This window comes from Cetorhinus maximus, chromosome 3 (assembly GCF_964194155.1).
Source record: "Cetorhinus maximus chromosome 3, sCetMax3.hap1.1, whole genome shotgun sequence".
NCBI lineage: Eukaryota > Metazoa > Chordata > Chondrichthyes > Lamniformes > Cetorhinidae > Cetorhinus > Cetorhinus maximus.
The window spans coordinates 60413566-60435165 of NC_135881.1; the positions used below are offsets into that span (position 1 = coordinate 60413566).

General features: G+C 42.7%; 1 protein-coding gene across 1 annotated transcript in view; it reads right to left on the minus strand.

Moving 5' to 3' along the window:
• The window catches only part of itga8 (integrin, alpha 8), a 277429-nt gene that overhangs the window by 158361 nt on the left and 97468 nt on the right, over positions 1-21600 (minus strand). Inside the window, exon 14 of the mRNA XM_078538452.1 lies at positions 2980-3025. Within this exon, the coding sequence (XP_078394578.1) occupies positions 2980-3025 (46 nt within the window). The remainder of the gene's footprint in view (positions 1-2979; positions 3026-21600) is intronic.

Sequence of the window (21600 nt, forward strand, 5' to 3'; positions counted from 1 at the left end):
TTGGGCACATTTCAAAATTTGAGAATGATATGAAACTTGGGAACATTGAGGTGCATTTATGAGGGCGCAGGTTACCCGCATCCGCCCCTCCCTGGCTGAAAGGTCTGTTGGCACCACGCCAACCAGATATCTGGCTGCCCTGCAGCAATAATATGCTGGGAGCGGTCTTAATTAGTTAAAAGTGGGACTTCCACCCCTTAGGGACAGGAAGTCCTGCCCTGGAGAGCATGCAGCCAATCAGGTTCGCTGGCAGCTCTGCAGATACAGCAGCGCCAGGTTTGAGTAGTGGCCACTGTCGGGACTACAAGCAGTCACTGAAGACAAAGAGCCATGGATCCTGGAGCTCTGGTAAATCCGGGGATTTTGGATTGGCCTGCCTGGCAGACCTCAGCAAGGGGGAGGGAGGGAGTTTGGGGTTGGGTTTTAAAGAACTGTGAGGGAGCGATAAGGGTGGGGGGCAGTACCCCCCCAAAAGAGGGAAAACCCCCTTCCTGCCTGCCAGAAGCCTGTGCAGCGAAAGCTGCCTTCCCTAGCCAGACAGAAAACAGTGGTGGAGGTGGATTGAGGCCCTTAAGTAGCAGTTAATTGCCTAATTAAAGGCCCCAATAGACCTAAGGGTGGGTGGGCTACCAGACTCCTTACCTGTCCCCTGTAATATGGAGGACAGGGTGGGGCTGGGTGGGAAGGCGGCAGCTAGCCATCCACTCTATTTTATGTATCCTCTGTCTTCAAATATGATGGCGGGTGGGGGGGGGGGGGGGGGGGGGGGGGGGGGGGGGAACGACGGTAAAGTTCACCCCATTGTGAACTGTGAGGAGGGTAGTGTAGAACTTCAAAAGGGCATAGACAAGTTGGTGGAATGGGCTGACAAGTGGCCGATGGAATTCAATGCATAGAAGTGTGAAGTGATTCATTTTGGTAGCAAGAATACAGAAAGACAATATAAAATAAAGGGTACAGTTCTAAAGGGAGTACAGGAGCAGAGGGATCTGGGTGTATATGTGCATAAACCATTGAAGGTGGCCCGACAGGTTGAGAGTGGTTAGTCATGCACACAGGATCATCGGCTTTATTAATAGGGTCAAATAATATAAAAAGCTAGGAAGTTATGCTAAACTTGTACAGAAGATTGGTTCGGCCTCAACTGGAGTACTGCGTCTAGTTCTGGGCATCACACTTTAGGAAAGATGTGAAGGCATTAGAGACAGTGCAGAAAAGATTCACAGGAATGATTCCAAGGATGAGGAGCTTCAGTTACATCGATAGATTGGAAAAGTTAGGTCTGTTTTCCTTGGAGAAGAGAGGGTTGAGAAGAGATTTGATAGAACTGTTCAAAATCAGGAGGAATCTGGGCAGAGTAGAGAAAACCTGTTCCCATTGGTGGAAGGACTGAGAATATGAGGGCACAAATTTAAGCTAATTGGCAAAAGAAGCATAGCGACGCGATGATAAACTTCTTCACGCAGCGAGTGGTTAGGATCTGGAATGCGCTGTCTGAGAGTGTGGTGGCGGCATGTTCAATCGAACCATTCAAGTGGGAATTTAATTGTTATCTGAAAAGGAAGAATGTGCAGGACTACGGGGAGAAGGCAGTGGGATGGCACTAGGTAAATTGCTCCCAAAGAAAGTTGACGCAGACACAATGGGCCGAATGACCTCCTGTGCTGTAACAATTCTGTGACTCTGTGATCCCTTGAACAACACTGAACCTATCAGATATAAACCTGTCTTTTCAACTCAGGAGAAAACAGTTCTCAATTAGAGTTTCATATTCTATGATTTTAAACAAGTTGCAAGGCCATACTTTTGATGATTATATTCCTAGGCTGTTTATACAGATGGACACATTTATGTAGCTTTTTTCAGAGTGAGAAGTTTTGATTCTGTTAAAGCCTTTAGTGAAAGAATAACTAGACATCCTGTATTTAAAGAAGTGCTGTTGCAATAAAGACACTAATTTGACAGCAAATATTTTGCAAGTCTCTGCTAGTCTTTGAATAATTCTAACTTTGTCTCATTTCCATAATTAGTTTCCACTATTTAATTTTAAGGCAACAATGAATGAAAAGATGTACATCAAAACAGGATTTGCAGCATATTTGCTTATCTTGGCATGAGATAATGCAGAATGCTGAAAAATCACTAATACTCTTTTTTCATAAGAAAAATGGCACAGAGATGCTTTCCTGTTCAACATTGCCTTACGATACGCTTATTCATTGTTGCCATTAGTTCCTCTACTCTCTTCATTGTTCTGCAACTGATGACTTGTCAACCACTTAGCACCCTTTTCTTCTGTAGTATAAATTGTTGTGATCATTTGAAATTTGGCATTCTTGTATTTGTCCTAATGAGTGCAAGATGAAAAATTTCGGCAACATGTCTCTCTTTTCAGCAATGTTCAAGTTCTGCCAAGTGACTGATACAGAATTGCAGTTCATTTAAAAAAGGAAGAAAAAACAGATGTTAATTTAATGCTGCATTGACTTTACAATGTTGCTGTCAATGGCAGACAAAGTGCTGTAAGATAAGTGAGGCTACGCTGCTGCCTCAGGAGGCTCCAAGATCCAGCAAAAAAGGGAATTTTTTCATGAACGGCAGCAATGCAGGAATGACAGAACTGTTACATCATAAACTGTTATGTTTCACCTGGCAGAAACAACTCTCTCTCTCTTCAGGTAACATGTCCTAAGAGGATATTGGCGACTATGGACTTATATGTCTTGGTCCATGGTTATGCTTGACAAGTTACTGCAATGGTTTGCCATTGCCTCCTGCAGATTCTGGCTGATCAGGAGACTCTCAGAAACAACTACACTACTAAAACCAATGTTCTAATTATAGTAAGAGTGCAGATATGATTGACTTTTTAAAAAAAATGCTGACAGCCGATCAAAGCATTAAAACTGATTCAGCAATGATATCATTATTGTTATCAATCCTGCAAATCTATAGCACTTATTAATTTTGGTCACTTACCTGTAAACTGCAACTTTACTAGCTCCAAAGGCACCAACTATCAGGTCTGTAAAAAGATGATATTTTAATCATACTGATACCTGAAAAAAACTGAATAGTACCAAATTATACACTTTCTGACTTTCAGCGGTATTCTATGTTCAAAAATGAAAAGGTACAATATGTAACTAAAAATTGTGTTATGATTTTTTCAATAAATATATGTAAATCAAAGAAACGAGCTAAATGTGGGGGAAGACTTTCTGGGCAGAATCTTCTGGTTGGCGTGCGGGGGCGGGCCCTGCACACCGACACGTAAAATGCCACGTAGTGATGTCGGGTGTGCGTCCCAATGTCATCACGCGCCATTCCGATCTTCAGTTTGGAGGGTGCACACTGGAGTCAGCTGCGCGCCCGCCAAACTGTCAAAGGCCTGTTAAAACCATTTATAAATTAATTAAGCTATTTGACAGGGCTGCCCGTCCAATCTTAAGGTTGGCGGGCAGGCAAAGAGCCCAGGCGGCCCCCACATTTCTCATGAAACCTCATCTATAGGCAGGATGAGGTTTCTTGAAGGCTTTATAAATTATATTAAAATTTTTAATAAAATGCATAAACGCGTCCCAGCTCATGTGACACTGTCACATGAGGGGACTTGTCTGAGTAATTTTTTTTTCTCTCTTTCGCAATGTTTTATTCTTAAATTAATCTTCCTGAGGCAGCTCCATGCCTCAGGGAGATTTCTGCGTTCTTTCGTGCACATGCGTGAAAGAGCGCAGGCCCCAACTCTCCCTCCTCCCCCCACCCGCACAGCTAGCACTGAGCGCTTCTGGGTGCGCATCACGCTGGGCGGGCCTTAATTGGCCTGCCCACGTAAAATGGCAGCACACAGCTAATAGTGGGCGACGATCGGCTCCGCGCCCGTCTGCGCCCACGTCCGCTCCTGCCCAGCCTGCCCGACGGGGAGAAAATTCTCCCCTCTGAGTAACTGAGTCAGGCAGCAGTCATGTGAGTGGGATTGGGTGGCGGCGTGGCATATAAGGCAATGTACTCTCTAATTTCTGATTACTGTGCACGGCTTGCGCGTTGCACTGCACTTGCACACATCTTAAAGGAAACACTGTGACATTCTCTTTGTTCATTGCATGGCACATTTCTGATTGCTGTGTGGCTGCACACCCACACAATTTAGAGGGAACATTGGTACAAGGCAGGTGGAAAACCATCCCAAACTCAACATAGTGAGGCCCAGGAGACTTTAACTGCCCGACTAGTCGGAAGAGCAGATTAAAATGGGAACCTGTGGGAAGACAGTGGGACCTCGACAAAGAGAAAAAGTCAGCACAAAAACGAGAATGCCATATTTTAGAAAGATGAGGAGCAAGCTAGCTGTAGGGAGGTGGAAGGTAAAATTGTCGTGCAAGAGTGTAGAGAAACAGTGACCTACATGGTTTGAAACAAAAGCAGAAAGCAAAAATATAGAATAAACGTAGTCCATTAAAATTATGGAAATGGTGAGCAGTTTAAGGATACCATGGATAAATAAGGTGATAAGAAACCAATTAAATCTTTAGAACAATAAAAAAGGAGAATGCAATGACAACAAAAGAGGTTAAGTCTGACAAGGGAAGTGAAGAGGAAGCATGGGGCAGAATTTTACGCCCTGTGGGCAGGCATGTGCCCGACCCCATCGGGCGTAAAATAGCGCGCGATATTTCGGTCGGTGTGCGCGTGCAAGATTTGGCAGAGCACCTGATAACAATTAAGAGGCCTATTAAGGCAATTAATCAATTAATTAACTACTAGTTTTCACTACCCTATCCAACATTATGGTTGGCGGGTGGGTGAATCAGTCAGGCGGCCTTTGCATTTTTGAGGAAACCTCATCCACGGGCGGGATGTGGTTTACGATATTAATTTTTTAAAAAAAGAATGTTTTGACAGAATTTTTATTATGTCTATGTTCATGTGAGTAAGTCCAATGTGGGGACATTTTTTTCACATTTGCCATATCTTTATTTAAGGGTTTTATATTCTTCAGCTCCCTGAGGCAGCTCTCTGCCTTCAGGGAGCTTACACTACATGTTCCCCCGCGCATGCGCAGACTTCGGCGCTCTCCCTCCTCCCGCCCCCACCCTAGCAGTGCTGAGCTTCACAGCGCGCCTTTCATACTAGCTGGCCGTTAGTTCACGAGCGGTGGATCCTTTCCCGGCCGCTCCCGGGCCCGCCCGCCCGAAGCCCCGAAAATCCTGCCCATAACGCTTTTTAAAAAAAATCAAAAGGAGTAAAGTATTTTATAAATATGATAGTTAAAAGAGAATTGTTAAAAATGAGTTTAACCCCTGAGAAGAGAGGATTGTCCTTTTGTAAATAAACAGCATAAAATGGTACTTGTTTTTAAAAAGTACTTTGCATTGATCTTTACTAAAAAGAATGTCAGAGAGGAAGTGAATTCTGAAATGGTAGAAGGTAAGATGAGTGCTATTATGGGTGATAAAATTATTTTTTGTTTTGCTAAGTTAGTTCAACTAACAAAAGACAAAAAACCCGGGTCTGATAAGATATATACAAGGCATCTGAAGAAAATGGAGAAGAAAATGCACAGGCCCTTAAAATTGGACTGCTGGACTTCATTAAACATGGATATGCATAATCAGAGGACTAGAGAGTGATAAATGTAGAACCCATTTTTATAAAGGAAAATAGAGTTAATCCAGTTAATTACAGGCCAGCTATCTTAATATGTATGGGAGGAAAAGATTTAAAGATTTTAATTAGCAATGAAATTAACACATTCCAGATAAAGAGAAACTAGCTAGAAGCAGCCAACACAGATTTCCAAAAAGAGAGATTTGCATTTATTTGGTGCCTTTCACAACCACAGAAAGTCCCAAAGCACTTCACAGCTAATTAAGTGCTTTTGAAGTGTAGACATTGCTGTAATGTAGGAAACACAGCAGCCAGTATGCACACAATAAACTTCCACAAACAGCAATGCAATAATGACCAGATAAGCTGTACTTGTGATGTTGACTGAAAGATAAATATTGACCAGAACATCAGGGATAATGCCCCTGTGTTCTTCTTCGAAACAGTACTATAGAATCTATTACGCTCTCCTGAGAGTAGACAGTACCGCAGTTCAATGTCTCATCTGAAAGATGGTATCACCAACAGTGCAACACACCCTCAGCATGGACTTTCAGCATTGATTTTTGTGCTCAAGTTCTGGAGCGGGTCTTGAACCCACAACCCTCTGCAAGAGTGCTACCAGATGAGCCACAGGTGACCTATAAAGAGGTGACTGTGCTTGATAAATTTCAAGCAATTCTTTGAGCAAGCAATAGATATGGTATACATTGGATGTGGTGCACATGGACTTATCAGAAAAGCCTCAGGAAAGGGAGAAAACAGAGAAAAGAAGCTAAGATCAGAGAGGGATGAATGGTGATCTCCAAGGTTCAGTTCTGAGGTCACTTATGTTCACTAAATGTGTTAATGATTTGGTTAGGAGTGTTGTATGATGTTGTATGTGCCTGCATGCCATTGTAACGTAAAAGTGCTCGTGTTATGCTATATAGAGTCACATGGTAATAGACTGAGAGAACAGTCTGCAGAGAACGCTCTGGAAGCAGCTACCTGCATGGCAACAACACCATGCATGACAGTAATCCGGGATCTGTAAACAGTGAAAGCTTAACAAAAAAGGGTTCATGTTTAAATGTATAAGCCTCAATATCTCATAATTGAGACACCACACCAATGGCACCATAACACAAAATGGTTGGCAGCAGTGGTCACGTCTAAAAGATATCACATCAGCAGTGATATGAAAGGTGACATTCTAAATGATGAACCCAGAACAGTATCCCAAGATATGAAAAACTAAAAGCAGCTGAAGCTAGACTAGAAAGACGTGCACCTAAGAAGAAACATTAAAGAAAGAATTGAAGAACCTTCACTACAGACTTGGAAGTTGAGGAATCCACCAGAGTGAGTGGGAAGTACATTGTGAGACTCCTGAGTGATGCATAGTGAAGACACCTGGTCAGATCACAAAGGCAGGTGAGCACAACTACAAACTGCAAGGCCCCTTAGTGACGCAGAGCAAAAAACTGCTCAGATCACAAGTAGGGCAGGCATTAACTAGAAAATTTCAAGACCCTGGCCAGCATTTTCTGTTTGGTTTGCGGGGGCGGGCCCCACACGCCGATGCGTAAAGTGACATGTAGTGACATCAAGTGTGCGTCCCGACATCACCACGCGTCATTCCGATCTTTCATTCGGCGGCGTGCACCGGAGTCGGCCACGTACCCATCGAACTGTCAAAGGCCTGTTTAGACCATTTACAAACCTGTTCCCAATTGAGAGGGTTGCCCGTCCAACCTTAAGGTTGGCGGGCAGGCGGCCTTCGTATTTTTCATGAAACCTCATCCACAAGCGGGGTGAGGTTTCATAAAGGGTTTATTAAATGAATAAATATTTTTCAAACATTTTTGATAAACATGCCCCAGCTCATGTGACTGTGTCACATGAGGGGACATGTGTAAATGATTTTAAACTTTTTTTATTTTGAAGTTTCAGTTAGAAGCAGCTCCGTGCCTCAGGGAGATTTCTGTGCTCTTTTGCGCGCAACTGAGTCTCCCTCCTCCCCCTGCCTGCACACGTAGAGCTGAGCGCTATCGGGCGCGCGTCACACTGAGTGGGCCTTAATTGGCCTGCCGACGCAAAATGGCGGCCTGCAGCCGATCGCGGGTGGCGATCGGCTCCACGCCCACCCACGCCCGAACCTGACCGGCCTGCCCGACGGGGAGAAAATTCTCTCCCCTGAGTGACAGAGTCAAAGGACCTGGACAGTTCATGAAACAGTGATCAAAAATACAAAAAAGAAGCTGTACCAACATTGTAGAAAAAGTGACAGTCCCACATGCTCATTAGATTGCAAAAGCTGGAAGACAGCTTCAGTAAAAAACTGGAGTTAAGAAAGCTCCACCAGATGTACAGCCAGGCAGAGCAACAAGCAGAAAAGGCATGCAAGAAAGTTGCGACCCTGAAAGACCTTGAAGGATCAATATGTAGCCATGGAAAAACATGAGGAGCTAAAATGGACATTGAATATTACTTCAGAAAAAGCTGTGTTGGACTTATCAATAGGAATGAAACAATACACTGAAGCCCATAGTGAGTTGACAAGAAGTCAACAAGAAAATAAACAGTTAAAAGAACAGCTGCTTGTCTTTCAAGATCAAATGCAAAAAGAGTGTATGACGATTCAGCGACATGAATAAATGCAGACTTAAAAAGCAGAATGGAAGAACAACAGGAGAAACTTGAGGACACTTCGCTGAATTACAGCAAAACTCAAGGTGACGCAAGCGAGCTTCGCAAAGAAAAGGAAAACCTGTTGAAGAATCTTCACACTCTACAAGTATCCCTCAGGTCAAAGTTTATTCTTTTGGGAAATTACGAAGAGAAGGAAAATGAATTTAACGTCAATCTAAACAAACTGAAGAACCAGTTGGCAGAGAAAACTCTCAATGTTCAATATTCCAGGAGGAAACTGAAAGTTGCATGAAACAGACTGAAGAGCTGAAAAAACAGTTGAATGGAAAAGAGGAGGCATTGAAAGGAAAAGCCGTAGCACTTTCCAAGCTGCGAGTGGATAATGAAGCCATGAGTAGTACAATTACAGAATTGAAACAAGTTAAGACTTCACCGGAGGCAGACCTGGCCAACAGTGAGTCCAAAATGAAGGACAAGGACAAAGTTCTGTTGCAGCCAGAAAAATAAAAGACAGAAATGAGGTCGGAAAATCTAAATCTGACACTGAAACGCCAGCCACTAGAAGGAGAAAAAGCTGAGCTGAGTGAAAAGATTTGTAAACTTGCAAAAGGATTTGAGAATAAAACAACAAACAAATGTTTGGCTGAAATGGTGAAACAAGTGGAAATGAAGGTGCCATTTGCTAAACAGATATGTCCAGCAAGAAAAAGGCAGACACTGCGGAGAAAGAAAATTCGAGTCTACTCTAGGAATGAACAGAGTTGCACATTCCCCTTGGAAGGAAGGGGACAAACCCACTGTGTCCAGAAAAAAGCACACGAGTTGTTAATAAAGACAAACACAACTTCAATGAGGGCAAAAAGAGAATCAACCAGAGATAGCCAAATAACAGAAACACAGAGTACAACTACCACTCCTCCAAATGTGACAGACCGAGATGTGGAAGAACTGTCAAGCTCAAGACCATTTGAATTTATAAGGTCAGAGACTTGAGATGAGGGAGCAGAGATAGAGAGTAAGTATTGTATTACAAATTGTTATACTCTGTTGGAAAAGAAAGTTTTCTTTGGAGAAGAAAAAGGATGTTGTATGATGTTGTATGTGCCTACATGTCATTTGTTAGGAACTAGAGATTGTTTTAAGCAAGTTTAATTTGTATTTCTGTGTTTGTGGGTTTAATGGATGAAACTTGAGTTTTAGTTTCACTTTAAAAGATGCCTGTATTTGTACTGAGTTTTATGACCCTTGAAATGGAGAGCTGTATTATCAAAGGGGGTTGTGGTTTGGGGAAGTTAAAACAAAGTAGAAAAAAAACTGTGCTGTTGCCTAGCAACAGAGGTCCAGAGAGAGAGACCCCCCCTACACATACAGACAGAGGAAGGGAAAGCAGTTTGAGTTCAGTTGGAAGCAGGTGCCAGGAGAGGCTGGACACAGCCGAGGGAACTGCAGAGGAACCAAGTTTCCCCAAAGAACAGAAAAAGGAAGGCCCCAAGACGACCTTCTTGTCAAAGGGAATGAATAGGGATCTGGAAAAGGTCAGGTTAAGTGAAGATAAGAGTGAGGAGCAGAGAATGGCTCCAAGTTTAAAGGGAGAAGCTGCAGAACGCAGATTTAAAGTAATATAGGCAAAGAGACAGCTGAAGGTCTGTAACTCTTTATTATGGGCATGTGAAGGAGTGGTGTTCTGTTGATGGCTGAACATTTGAGAGAGACTGTGTAGAAGGAAGCTTGAATGCACATGGCAATCTGGGGGAGAGGGACATCGGAAGGAGAGTTCAAAGCCCTGGAGGTGGGCCCTTGTGGAAGGCATCTGAGAGAAAGCGTTGGTTTGGGAGAAGATTCCAAAGCAAGTTCTTCAAAAGCGGAGATTGAAAACCTTTATGTGAAAGATAGAGTTCAGTGAGACTGGTTAGCTCACAATGTGACAAGTGTCTGGGGAGAATTGAGGAGAGATCCATTGCAAAAACAAAAATAAAAATACCTGGAAAAACTCGGCAGATCTGACAGCATTTGCGGAGAGGAATACAGTTAACATTTCAAGTCCGTATGACTCTTCAACAGAACAAAGGAAAAATAGAAGAGAGGTGAAATATAAGCTGGTTTAAGGGGGGGTGGGACAGGTAGAGCTGGATAGAGGGCCAGTGATAGGTGGAGATTGCTAAAAGATGTCATAGACAAAAGGACAAAGAGGTGTTGACGGTGGTGATATTAGCTAAATATTAAAGATCCATTACATCTGTTTGGGGTGACATCTGTCACTTGTTTTCAGAGTGTGGTGTGCCTGACCACAGGTCATCTATTGGTTTCCATGGACCGTGTACTTACTGTGAACATTAGAGTATAAGATAGCTTTTGTAACTTGTGTTATCCTTACGAATCTGTATATATTTGTAAAGGTATGGTTCTCAGTGAAGGGGTATTGCAATATAGTTCATCTTTTGGTTGCTTAATAAATGTTTTATTTTTTTTTAAAAGTTCATCAGCTGACTCCTGTGACTCTGTTCAGTAGCCACTCAACAAGTATCTAAACAAGAAATAAAAGTTAGGATCTATCAAGCTGGGTTCCACCCTGGGATCTGGGATCATAACACACTGTAATGTAATGGTGCTCAGCAGAGCAAGGGTAAATTTGGGACTGGAGAATAGCACCACCCATGGTATGCTGTATAGAGTCACATGGTAATAGACTGAGAGAACAGTCTAGAGAGAACATTTTGGAAGCAGCTACCTCCACAACAGTAGCACCATGCGTGACAGCGACCTGGGATCTGTAAATAGTTAAAGGTTAACAATAAAGGGTTCATGTTTAAATATACAAGTCTCAAGATCTCATCATTGAGACCATTAAAGAACCCATATTACAACATGGAGTGGTGCTGAAATTTGCAGCTGATGTCAAGTTTGTTAACTTCTTTGAAGACCTAAGTAAACTGTGACAGCAAACAAGATGGGGGAATGGGCTAAAAAGCAGCAGACAGGAATAGAGACATTTTGTAAACAGAGGTGTGAGGTTGTGGAATACATTATTTCAGAATTAGTGGTTAGAAACTATTTTAACATTGAAGATTAGGTTTGGTGGTGGAATGAGGAAAAGGGGTTGAAAAAATGTAGCAACAGGTAAATGTGATCAGAAATATTTCCACATGTAGCGAGAAGTATCCTTATGTAATGGTAAAAGTCAACATGGATTAATTGGGCCAAAAACTGTTTCCAGATTACATTTCTATGTACACAGTACTGAAATGGCCTTTACCAAAGTCACAAATGATATCCTACATGATTGCAACTAATGCTTCTCATCCATCTCAACCGATTTCCAGCCTTTAACAGCATTGGCCACATCAGTCTCCTCTAATTCCTCTTCTGCATCATCCAATTAGATGGGACTGCACTTGCCTACTCCTAATTATCCAGTTGTTACCAGAGAACCACCTGCAATGGTTTCTCTTCTCACTACTGCACAGTTACCTTTGGAGTCCTCAAAGGATATATTCTTGGCCCCCTCCTGTTTCTCACCTACATGCTGCCCTTCAGAAACATCATCCAAAAACAGTTTCTAAATGTACAGTGACAACACCCAGCTCTACCTCACCACCACCTTTCTCCCCCCTCCACTGCCCAAGATTTGTTATGCTGCTTGTTTTAAATCCTGTACTGGATACGGAGAAATTTCCTCTGACTGGATATTGGGAAGGTCTTGCTACAAATCCTTATTCCTTGTGGCAACTCTATTCCTGTCCCTGACTATTGTCTGAGGATGAACCAGACAATAACCTCGGCTTCCTATTTGACCCTGAGAAGAATCACCGACCATATATCTGGTCCTTCCCTGAGATCAGCTACTTCCACTAGGGTAAAACCATCTGCCTCTGTCTATGCCTCAGCTTATCTGCTGCTTAAACTCTCATCGATGCCTTTTCACCTCCAGGCTGAACTATGCCAAGGATCTCTTACATTGCTGAAATTTACAACACCTTACAACCTCTATGAATTTGAGCTCGTTCTAAATTCTATTGCCCATTTCCTAACAAGTCCCTTTCACTCATCACCCGCGCTCACTGAGCTACATTGGCTCGCGATCCTTGATTTGAAAAATTCTCATCCTTGTTCTCAAACCTTTCCATGGCCTCACCTTTTCCTTTCTCTGTCATCTCCAACCACCCTTCAAGATCTCTGCATTCCTCCAATTCTGGCTTCCTGCGCATTCCCAGTTTTAATCACTCTATTTTGGTACCTGTGTCTTCTGCTGCCTGGGCCTAAACTCTAATATCCACAACTCCTTCTCCCCCGCACCTCCCACCTCCCCTTTCCATCTCCCCATCTCTCTCTCTGCTGCTTTAAGACATTCCTTCCAAACTACCTCTTTGACTAAGCTTTTGGTAACCATTTCTAATATCTCCTTATGTAGCCCAGAGTCAAATTTTGTTTGCTAATGTTTGAAGCACCTTCGCACATTTCAATACATTTTATGAAGGCACCGCATAAATGTAGGTTGTTGTTGTTGCAAGAGTAGAGTAAGGACAGGTAGCTGAAAGGGTGTAAAGAGAATCCATTGCTTGAGATGCTTTGACTATTGTTAGCTAGACAGGTAACAGTGGAACTGTGATGGAAGTCCCTTGGAACTGGACAACATAAGAGAGGCACTGGATAATACCATCAACCATGTCAAAGCTACAAACAAGTTAAGGAGGGTGAAGAGAAATAATGCACTATGCTCACGTTTGTGGCTCTGGTTAGGGGGAATCAGTGCTGCAGGGTGGGCAGAAGTTGGATTGCTCAGCTTCACATAGGAACAAACTTGAAACTTCCCTCATGTTATGGACCAGTATGCACTATATTGTGCCATAACAAACATATGCAGTATATTTAATTAACTAAAGAGAACCCACCTATATATAATTGTATTTAAGTTTTAAAAACAGAGAAACTATTTGCAGCATTTTGATCCTTTTCAAACAAAAATTATTTCGTGAGTAAAAATTATTTCATGAGTAAAAATTATTTCATGAGTTAAACTGAGTACAACTTTGACAACTGAGTTTAGCATGTTTTATAATCTTACGGGCTGAAAACTAATGTTAAAATTTGTGGTGGAGTTGAGGCTGAAGGGGTGAAAAATATTGTGATTTCTGCACGGCAGATTTTGCTCTAAGTATAATGGGATTCCTGCTTCTCATTCATTTTAGGGTGATACCTAGTTATAAAACAGAAATACAATACTTCTATGTAACAGATGACAATCTATTTAACAAGGTCAGTCTTTAAAATCTCTTTTTAACAGGATTAAATTTGGCTAATTTAATTCCACAGAGTCACGTCTGGTTCTTGCATCTGTCATTCGGTTATAATGTCAGGGAAATCTGCTAATAAGAAACTTAAGACAATTAAGCAAATCCGCCCCAGCCCCCTCCCCCACCCCCCCAAGGCATTTAGTGTAACAAGATTATTCCTGTTTAAGTGAGAATTTTTACAGCAGCAAGGGAGAGGGGAAGAAGTCGGAAGAAGACAATGCACTGTATCGAATTACTAGCAGGGAAGTCTGTAAAAGTAATCTACTATTCTTGAACACAATCTCATCTTTCTATTCCACTATGACTTTCTTGAATCCAATGTTTAAATTCTGACTTCCAAGTCTTAAAAATAGCACAACTTGATCTGAATAAATTTTTAGGATCTGAAGTCATCTATTACATTACCATTTTACCAACAATAGCAGAATACAGGCACTTAAATCTTTTATAACATTCTCAAAAAATCTGTTCCACAAAACCGAGGCTCAGTTATAGGAAACACAAAATCTGAGTACAGCTTTATCTAGTTATCTTACCAAGTCACGATGCTCTAGCTAATGCATAAAGGATGCCTAACGGAAATGTCATTGAAGTGGTGTTGATGATATCTGTCAGGTTGTGTCCACAAATGATTCTTTCATATTGATATGCTTTAAAAGCACTGTCTCACTTTCACTCCCATTTTACATTGTGGCGTCTGTTAATATTTTGGTTCTTTTGTCACCTTTCTTTTACATGGAGTGCATCACATTATGCATGCAACATAACAGTCCGTAGTATGAGAAGTTGACAATTGAATATTCTTTGCAGTGGCAGAATTAATTAAGGTGGTGGAGAACCAGCAATTTTTTTTGTTGGTTGATGGTTCAAACTTGTGACGTGGATCAGTGGACAATGTGCAATGCTTGTCCAATGCAGTTGCATACTGTTGCCTTGGTTTCTAATTTGATCCAGAGGTCAACAAAAATTCCATAGACACAATCCTAGACAATGACAACTAATGTTTCGGTTGACTATAAAAACAGGGAACTCTTCTTGCTGCTGTCCGCTTGTCAAATTAACACTAAAATCAAATTGCCTTCTGTGGCTTTGAAGATTTCAATTTCTTCTGCTCCACTAATCTCTCTTTCTGCAGGGACATATAGGGCTAGCTTTTGATCTTCATTGCCTGACCATAATTCAGCAGAGTCCGCTTGTCTTTTATAGAACCTGTCTGATTTTCATTTCACTGAAATCAAGCAAGTTTTATAAAGGGTAGGCAATCTGCTCTGTGAGATTACTGCCAAGGTGGTGAAGATGATAACCAGCCCTATACATCCCTGGAGAAAATGAGATGACTGGAGTCAGAGAAACAAATCTGTCTCTGAATCCTCTGCTACAATAATCCATATATGTTCTAGCTTCGACTGCCTTTTTGCAAGAAACATGGAACACTCAGCTCTATATCTAATCAGTCCACCTCCTTAATCCCTTTCTCCACCATATTGTAGCCTGTGTAGGTGCTGCTTCCTACTCTAATTCTCATAATGAGGGTTTCATTAACTGCTTCACATAGTCAATCTCTGACTCGTTCATTTCATTCCTGGGATTCTATCTCTGGCGATGGGCTCTTTATAGTTATCCATTCTATGCACACAAACTCACACAACCACCTGGATTATGCACTTTTTCACATTACCTCCAGTAAGGGTTCTACTCATTTCTCCCAGTTTTCCACCTGTCTATCTATATGCACCAATAATTCCAGTTTCTGCACCAGAGCTTCTGGGACGTCATTTTTTTTCTCAACCAAGGTTTTCTCAAGAGTGCATAATGGAATTTATGACCATACCTGACTGTATTTCTCACATCTCTGTTCCTGCCCTCTCTTGCTTCCTTTCTCTCATCTTCAACACTTCTAACTTGCATATTTACCAGATCATCTTCCAGCATTTCCATTTCAACATGAAGCAGGAGTTCCTGCTTCTCTCCAGTCTCTGTTTTCCAGCTCAATACCTTCTAGAATGCACATTCCTCCCATCATCTTACATCACATCAGCTTCAAGTTTCACCTTCTCCAAGCTCTTAATTATGTAATTGCAGCGGATTCAATAGGCAGAATTTTTCCATCGGTGAGCTGGGGGCGGGGCCCGCTCGCCGATGCGAAAATGGCGCGGGGTGACGTCAGGCGGAACCCCCGACATCACCCCGCCCCATTTAAATATTCAGGAAGGCAGGGGGACAGCACGATCAGCTGTCCGCCCACCGACCTGTCAATGGCCAATTGAGGCCATTGACAGGGTAGTTAAATCAATTAAAGGCCCTGCCTGTCCAACCTTAAGGTTGGTGGGCAGGCCAGGAGCCCCAACGGGCTTCTGAAAAAACATGAAACCTCATCCACTGGCGGGATGAGGCTTCATGTCGGTTTTAAAAAACTTTAATAAAGTTTTTGTGATATTTATTAACATGTCCCATCTTGTGTGACATTGTCTCATGAAGGGAGCATGTTAATGATTTTTTTATTGTTCTATTTTTAAAGTTTCAAAAACTTTCAGCGATCTCCCTGAGGCAGCACTTAGCCTCAGGGAGATGTGCGCTCTTTCGTGCACAGGCGCGAAAGAGCGCACTCTCGCATTTGGAGAATCCCGCCCCCCTCACCGCCCACACAGGAAGCACATAGCGCTTCCTGCCGGGCGTCATACTGGGCGGGCTGTAATTGGCCTGTCCACTTAAAATGGCGACGGGGCCCGTTTCGGCGGCAGGGATCTGCTGCCTGCCCGCCGCCGAGTCGGGTGGGCCCGCCCGCCCGTCAAGGGCAAAATTATGACCAATATTCATCGAGTTATCTCCTCCTATAACATTGTCCAGGGCCTCAAACACTCCTCCCATGGTAGATAACAATCTATGCGCATTTCCACCAAGCTAATATAATGTATTCACTGTCCACTGTGCACTCTCTTTTATATTGGGATGACAAATTGCTGTGTAAACATCTATGTTCTGTTTCTAAGTGTGACCTTAATGTCCCTTTGCTTTCCACATTACTTCCCTTCCACAGTGAGCTTTCTATTTTGACATCCTACACTACTCCAACCTAACTCAAAGGAAGCTTTAAAAACATTGGCTAAGAAATTCGACTTCTGTTCAAAATGAGTGCAAAGTTAGTGGAGCAACCCCTTGCTTGCCTGCTCATGTCGGTGTGGTGCCTCAGCCAAATTGGGGCTTGAGTCCCACCTAAATGCCACCAGTGAACTGCAGGCACCAAGCAGGTGTAGTGAGCTAGAACCTACAAAGAGTTAGCCAGCAGGTTGGGGGATGAGGTGATCCCAGGGGAAGCCACAAATGGACCAGCAGCCAGAGTTTTTTTTCTCTGTGTCAAGGAGGAACCTGCCTCTAAACAAATAAAAACTAAACATTTTCTGGGCTTTTCTTTTGATTGGCTAACAATTGCTGGCCTTGCCAGCATCTTCACACCCCATGAAAGAATAAATGTTGCTGAAAAATGAGACATGTCTAAGCTTTGCATCTTGCACATATCAGGACACTCACAAGAATACCAATATAAGGAGGAAAACAACAATTTATACTGCATGCAAAGAGAGTGCTGATTGGCCAGCAAGTGTTTGAAATTTAAACCAGGCAACTTGACCCTGAGGACTGTTACTTATTTTGTTTAGCTGAAACAGGCACAATGTTATTTCTGTCTGCAAAGAATAGGGCCCTGTATATTTTTTTTATTTGTTCATGGGATGTGGGTATCACTGGCTAGGCCAGCATTTATTGCCCACTCCTTGTTCAGAGGGCATTTAAGAGTCAACCACATTGCTGTCCAGACCAGACCAGTCCAAGGGCATTAGTAAACCAGATGGGTTTTTACAACAGTTGGCAATGGTTTCATGATCATCATCCAGGTGGTGAGATTCAAACTTGGGTCCCCAGATCATATCTCTGGGACTCTGGAATACTAGTCCAGTGACAATGCCACCGCCTGCCCGCTTCCAGTACACACAAATTTGTCACATTGTGAGCCCAACTGACAATCTTAAATTGGTTGTCAGTGTAATTCTTAGCACACTGAGGATTATTTAGCAAATGTTGTCCAATCGCGGAATCACATCTAATGTTGGACACTGTGTTTTGAATTTTATAATCACAGGCTGGTTGGGTACGGTCTGTACCCTACATATTGTTGGATACGATCCGCCAGTCTTTGGGATGTACGATCTATATACCTAGCATCACACTGGCACTGAAATTCCTACATTACATTACTCATTTGTGTGATAGGCTTGATGACAGCATCCTGTTAATGGCGACTATCACTCATGTTACTACTGCATAGTAGCAGCGTGAAACGGCTAGCTTCACCTGTTGCTCAAATTTTTGAGATACCTTGCCCTTCCAAGGTAATCTGAGATAGACTGGGCACTTTTCATGAGGCCTGTTCATGAGTTTGCGTGATATAGAGTGTGAAATGATCTGATCAGGGTAGCCATTATTCTGCAGGGTGCCTTTGATGCGCCCTATTGCAGCATCAAGCCTGCAATGGTGAGCAAATGGCTTGGGCCATTGATGAGTGCAAGATGAAAACTTAACCATGTCGCTTTTTTCAGCAATACTTAAGTTCTGTACTCCCAAAGAATAAATAAAAATATCCCTTTATGGCCTGCTGGTTAGATAATTGATACAATGAGGCAGCTTGTGCAAGGCTCAAGTTCTGTCCATTTGTACCTCAATTTTGTAATCACTGTCCCACAATTGGTGTAAACAATAATTAGCATATTTGCAGCTATTTAGGGTGGACCCATTTATAGCTCGTTTGAATACTATGTCAGGTGGATGTTGGGCATCAAAGGGAAGGTTCAGGTGCCCTCCACAATATTCTACTGCTGTTATTTTTCAGACACAAAAAGTGGCAATGAGCTGAATTTCTCTCCTGGCACCTCATTTATCTTCCAGGCACTTTGCAGCCCTCTGGTCTGATCTTTAACTTTAGCAAGTTCACGCCGTAGGTATAACCCCAATTTTCTTTTCAATAGTTGTGCTGGACATGTAAGTGCCCAGGGAGGGGGCATTAGGTGGGGATTTTGTACCCAGAGTGTCAGCCTTAATTTTTTTTCTCTTTTCAAGACTGGTGGATCTGCTGTATATTCCCATTATTTCTCAAATCCATCTAGGCTTTAGTTTCCCTGTATTTCTCCCAATCCTGTTTGCACTTTATTTTGTTCTTTCAATGCCTTTTCATTTCCATAATAAGATGGTTTTTTAATAGATATTTTAGCAGGTTTGTGCTGTTGTGTTAAGCCATTTACAGTGTCATTTCAACTATTAATTTTTTGCTGATTGGAATATCCATTGTCAGTTTTGCTCCACTTTCCCCTTACATTTCTCATCTATGCTTGGAAAGTGCTTGATTAGTTGTAAAGTGTTTTATAAATGCAATTATAAACCCAATTCCTTTGTTTACACCCTTCGAAAGAGCTAATCTTTCAGTTTTTCGCTTGTAACAAATTCTCAAACTGTTAATCTGTCTTTCCCCTTCACATACACTGAGTGATTTACTGTGAATGCCTGCATTTTGGGTTAAAAATTAATCCGTGCCATTTTTTAGATGCAGGGCTCATGTTTTGCATCCACTGACATGGAGATAGGCAGCATGGAAATTTCATTCCGCCACGTTGTTTTTGTGATTGGAGTGTAGGGCCAACATCTCCCACGCTGCTGGCTGCCTGGGCACTCAGCTGGGAATGAGCAATGTGTAATAATATCACATGATGCAGCCAGCCTTCTGTTCTTAAAGGCAGACTCTTATACAGAGAAGTTGCACTGAGTTACTCAAAGCTGCTGCTGAATACTATTGCTGCAATTCTAAACAAAGAAAATTGGACACCAAGGCATAGAGAGGGTTCCAGGGTGACAGATTCAAAGCTGGAGGCTTTAGTGGTGGAAGTGGATAACAGGAGAGATGACATGGTTCTGTGGGGTGCCAACAGACTCTCATGGACCATCCTCAGAAGGGATTGAGAACAGGTAGCCAGGGAAGTCAACTCCTGGAATCTAGACTTCTTGTGGCACTGCTGCCAGGTCCGCAGCGCCAATGACCTTGTGCGAATGGTCAAGGGTATTAAATGCACCTTCGTATGATATCTTCAGCCATCAATTCACCAACTTCCAATGTTGCTCATTGCCCGACCTCACCCCCACCCCCATTACTCAACCAACAGCACTCTCTAATACTCAGGACTCATGTCTATTATCCATGTTATATTCCATGTCACTGCCACACACCTACCACTACACTCATCTCTTGTTACCTCCACAAACCTCCCACTATACCTCCCATGACAGGAGCATCGCCTAAACACAATGCTACACAATCACTGAATTCTACTCTCTTGCAGGAAAAGGTTGCACGCAATAGAAGGGAGCAGAGCACAACTAATAGGGGGCAAGGATGCCTGAATTTCCTGAACTCTCTGGAGGAGATGCTTCTCAGCTTCATGGCTCCAGCTGTGATAAAGCCCATGGCATCTGCCATCACTGAGAATATTACGGGTGATAGGATTTTCCTGCCTTTCCCTTCTCAACCCCCAGCTCATCATCATCCTGCTTTCTGGTATGATGAGCAAGTTGCTGACCACATGACTATACCACACCCCCGCTCACCCCAACCTTCTCCTTCTGATTTTCTGATTTCAGACACCCAAGAACTGCTACGTGACCTTCCACAGCAACCCACAGAAAAGCAAGGAAATAATAATCACTTAATCTGACATTAACAGGCACCAGCTCAGATACTGGCACTGTGCGTACCTTGGAGACTAGTATAGAGTTGGGATCAATATATGGTGAGTCACAAGGCAGGAGAGCATTGCAGTCATGCCAGGGTAATGGATGGTGCATTTGCCAACTCATCAGATGGCAAGTTTGGAGACAGGTTGTGCTACAGGGGACTCAAATAAGAACCTTTATGGGGTGGCATACATGAGAGCTCTGATGGACATGCACACTGGGAAGCTGGGCACATTGGCTGGCCTGCCAGACAACCTCTTACCACCATCAAGGATAATGGAGGAGTCTAGCTCCAACTTAGCAGAGGGCATCATGCAGAACTTTCCCTCTCCACATCCTCTGTTCCATCTCCCTGTCATACTGCAGACCCAGAGGCACTGCAACTACTGGCCCCATACCTGTCGCTAACTTTGTTGTGTAGACAGATCACCAAATCCTCTGCCCTTCCTGTGAGCTTGCAGCCACACTCCCTGCCAAATCCAGAAACTCACCACAACATCTCTTAAAAAACATTCCAGAATACTTCCAGAGACTTTGCACAAGTGGAAGTTATGCAAAATTACCTTACCTACAAGCTAGGTGTCTGGCCCTTTGTAAATAATGCTAGTGCTGGGTCCCTCTTCCAATTGAATGCTTGATGTTAGTAGGTGACAAACACATTTATTGAATGGGCCTGCGAGGTCCAAATTTGGAAAATGGGCATCTCATCATCTGAGACATCACGGCTGTAGCACTTCAGTTGCTTCTGGTGCCAGCAGGGACACCTGTCCAAGAGCCCTTCTCAACACGGTGTGCCACACGAGCTGGCAGCGGTACCCCCAGGATGATACCTGCGATCTAAATTTCACACCCTTTTGTCTTTTTATTTGGTAATAAAATGAGGAATGCTTCATACACCCTGATCGTCCTTCACATGTAAATGCTACTTTTGACCCCTGAAATTAAGGTATAGGATACTACAACATGAATGCTATGCCTTGCTCTATTATTTTAAAAGCAGTGTTAACCCATTGAAAATTAATGGATTGATAAATGTTCCTTAAAAAGGCAGAGAAAAGAATATCATATTAATATATTAAATATTCATTTGCAAGTAGCCCAAAAGGATTACCAGGTACAAACAGATAATAATGAATATTCAGACTGATGACAGAGCTATAAACATATTAAGGGAGACAGATGAAACTGGATGGTGTGTCAGGAGAAGCCAAATAGGGTGAATGGCAGCTGGGCATGGTTTCTGTTGGGGTGACACAAGATTGTAAAAAGACAATGTGCTGTTGTTGGAATAGTTACC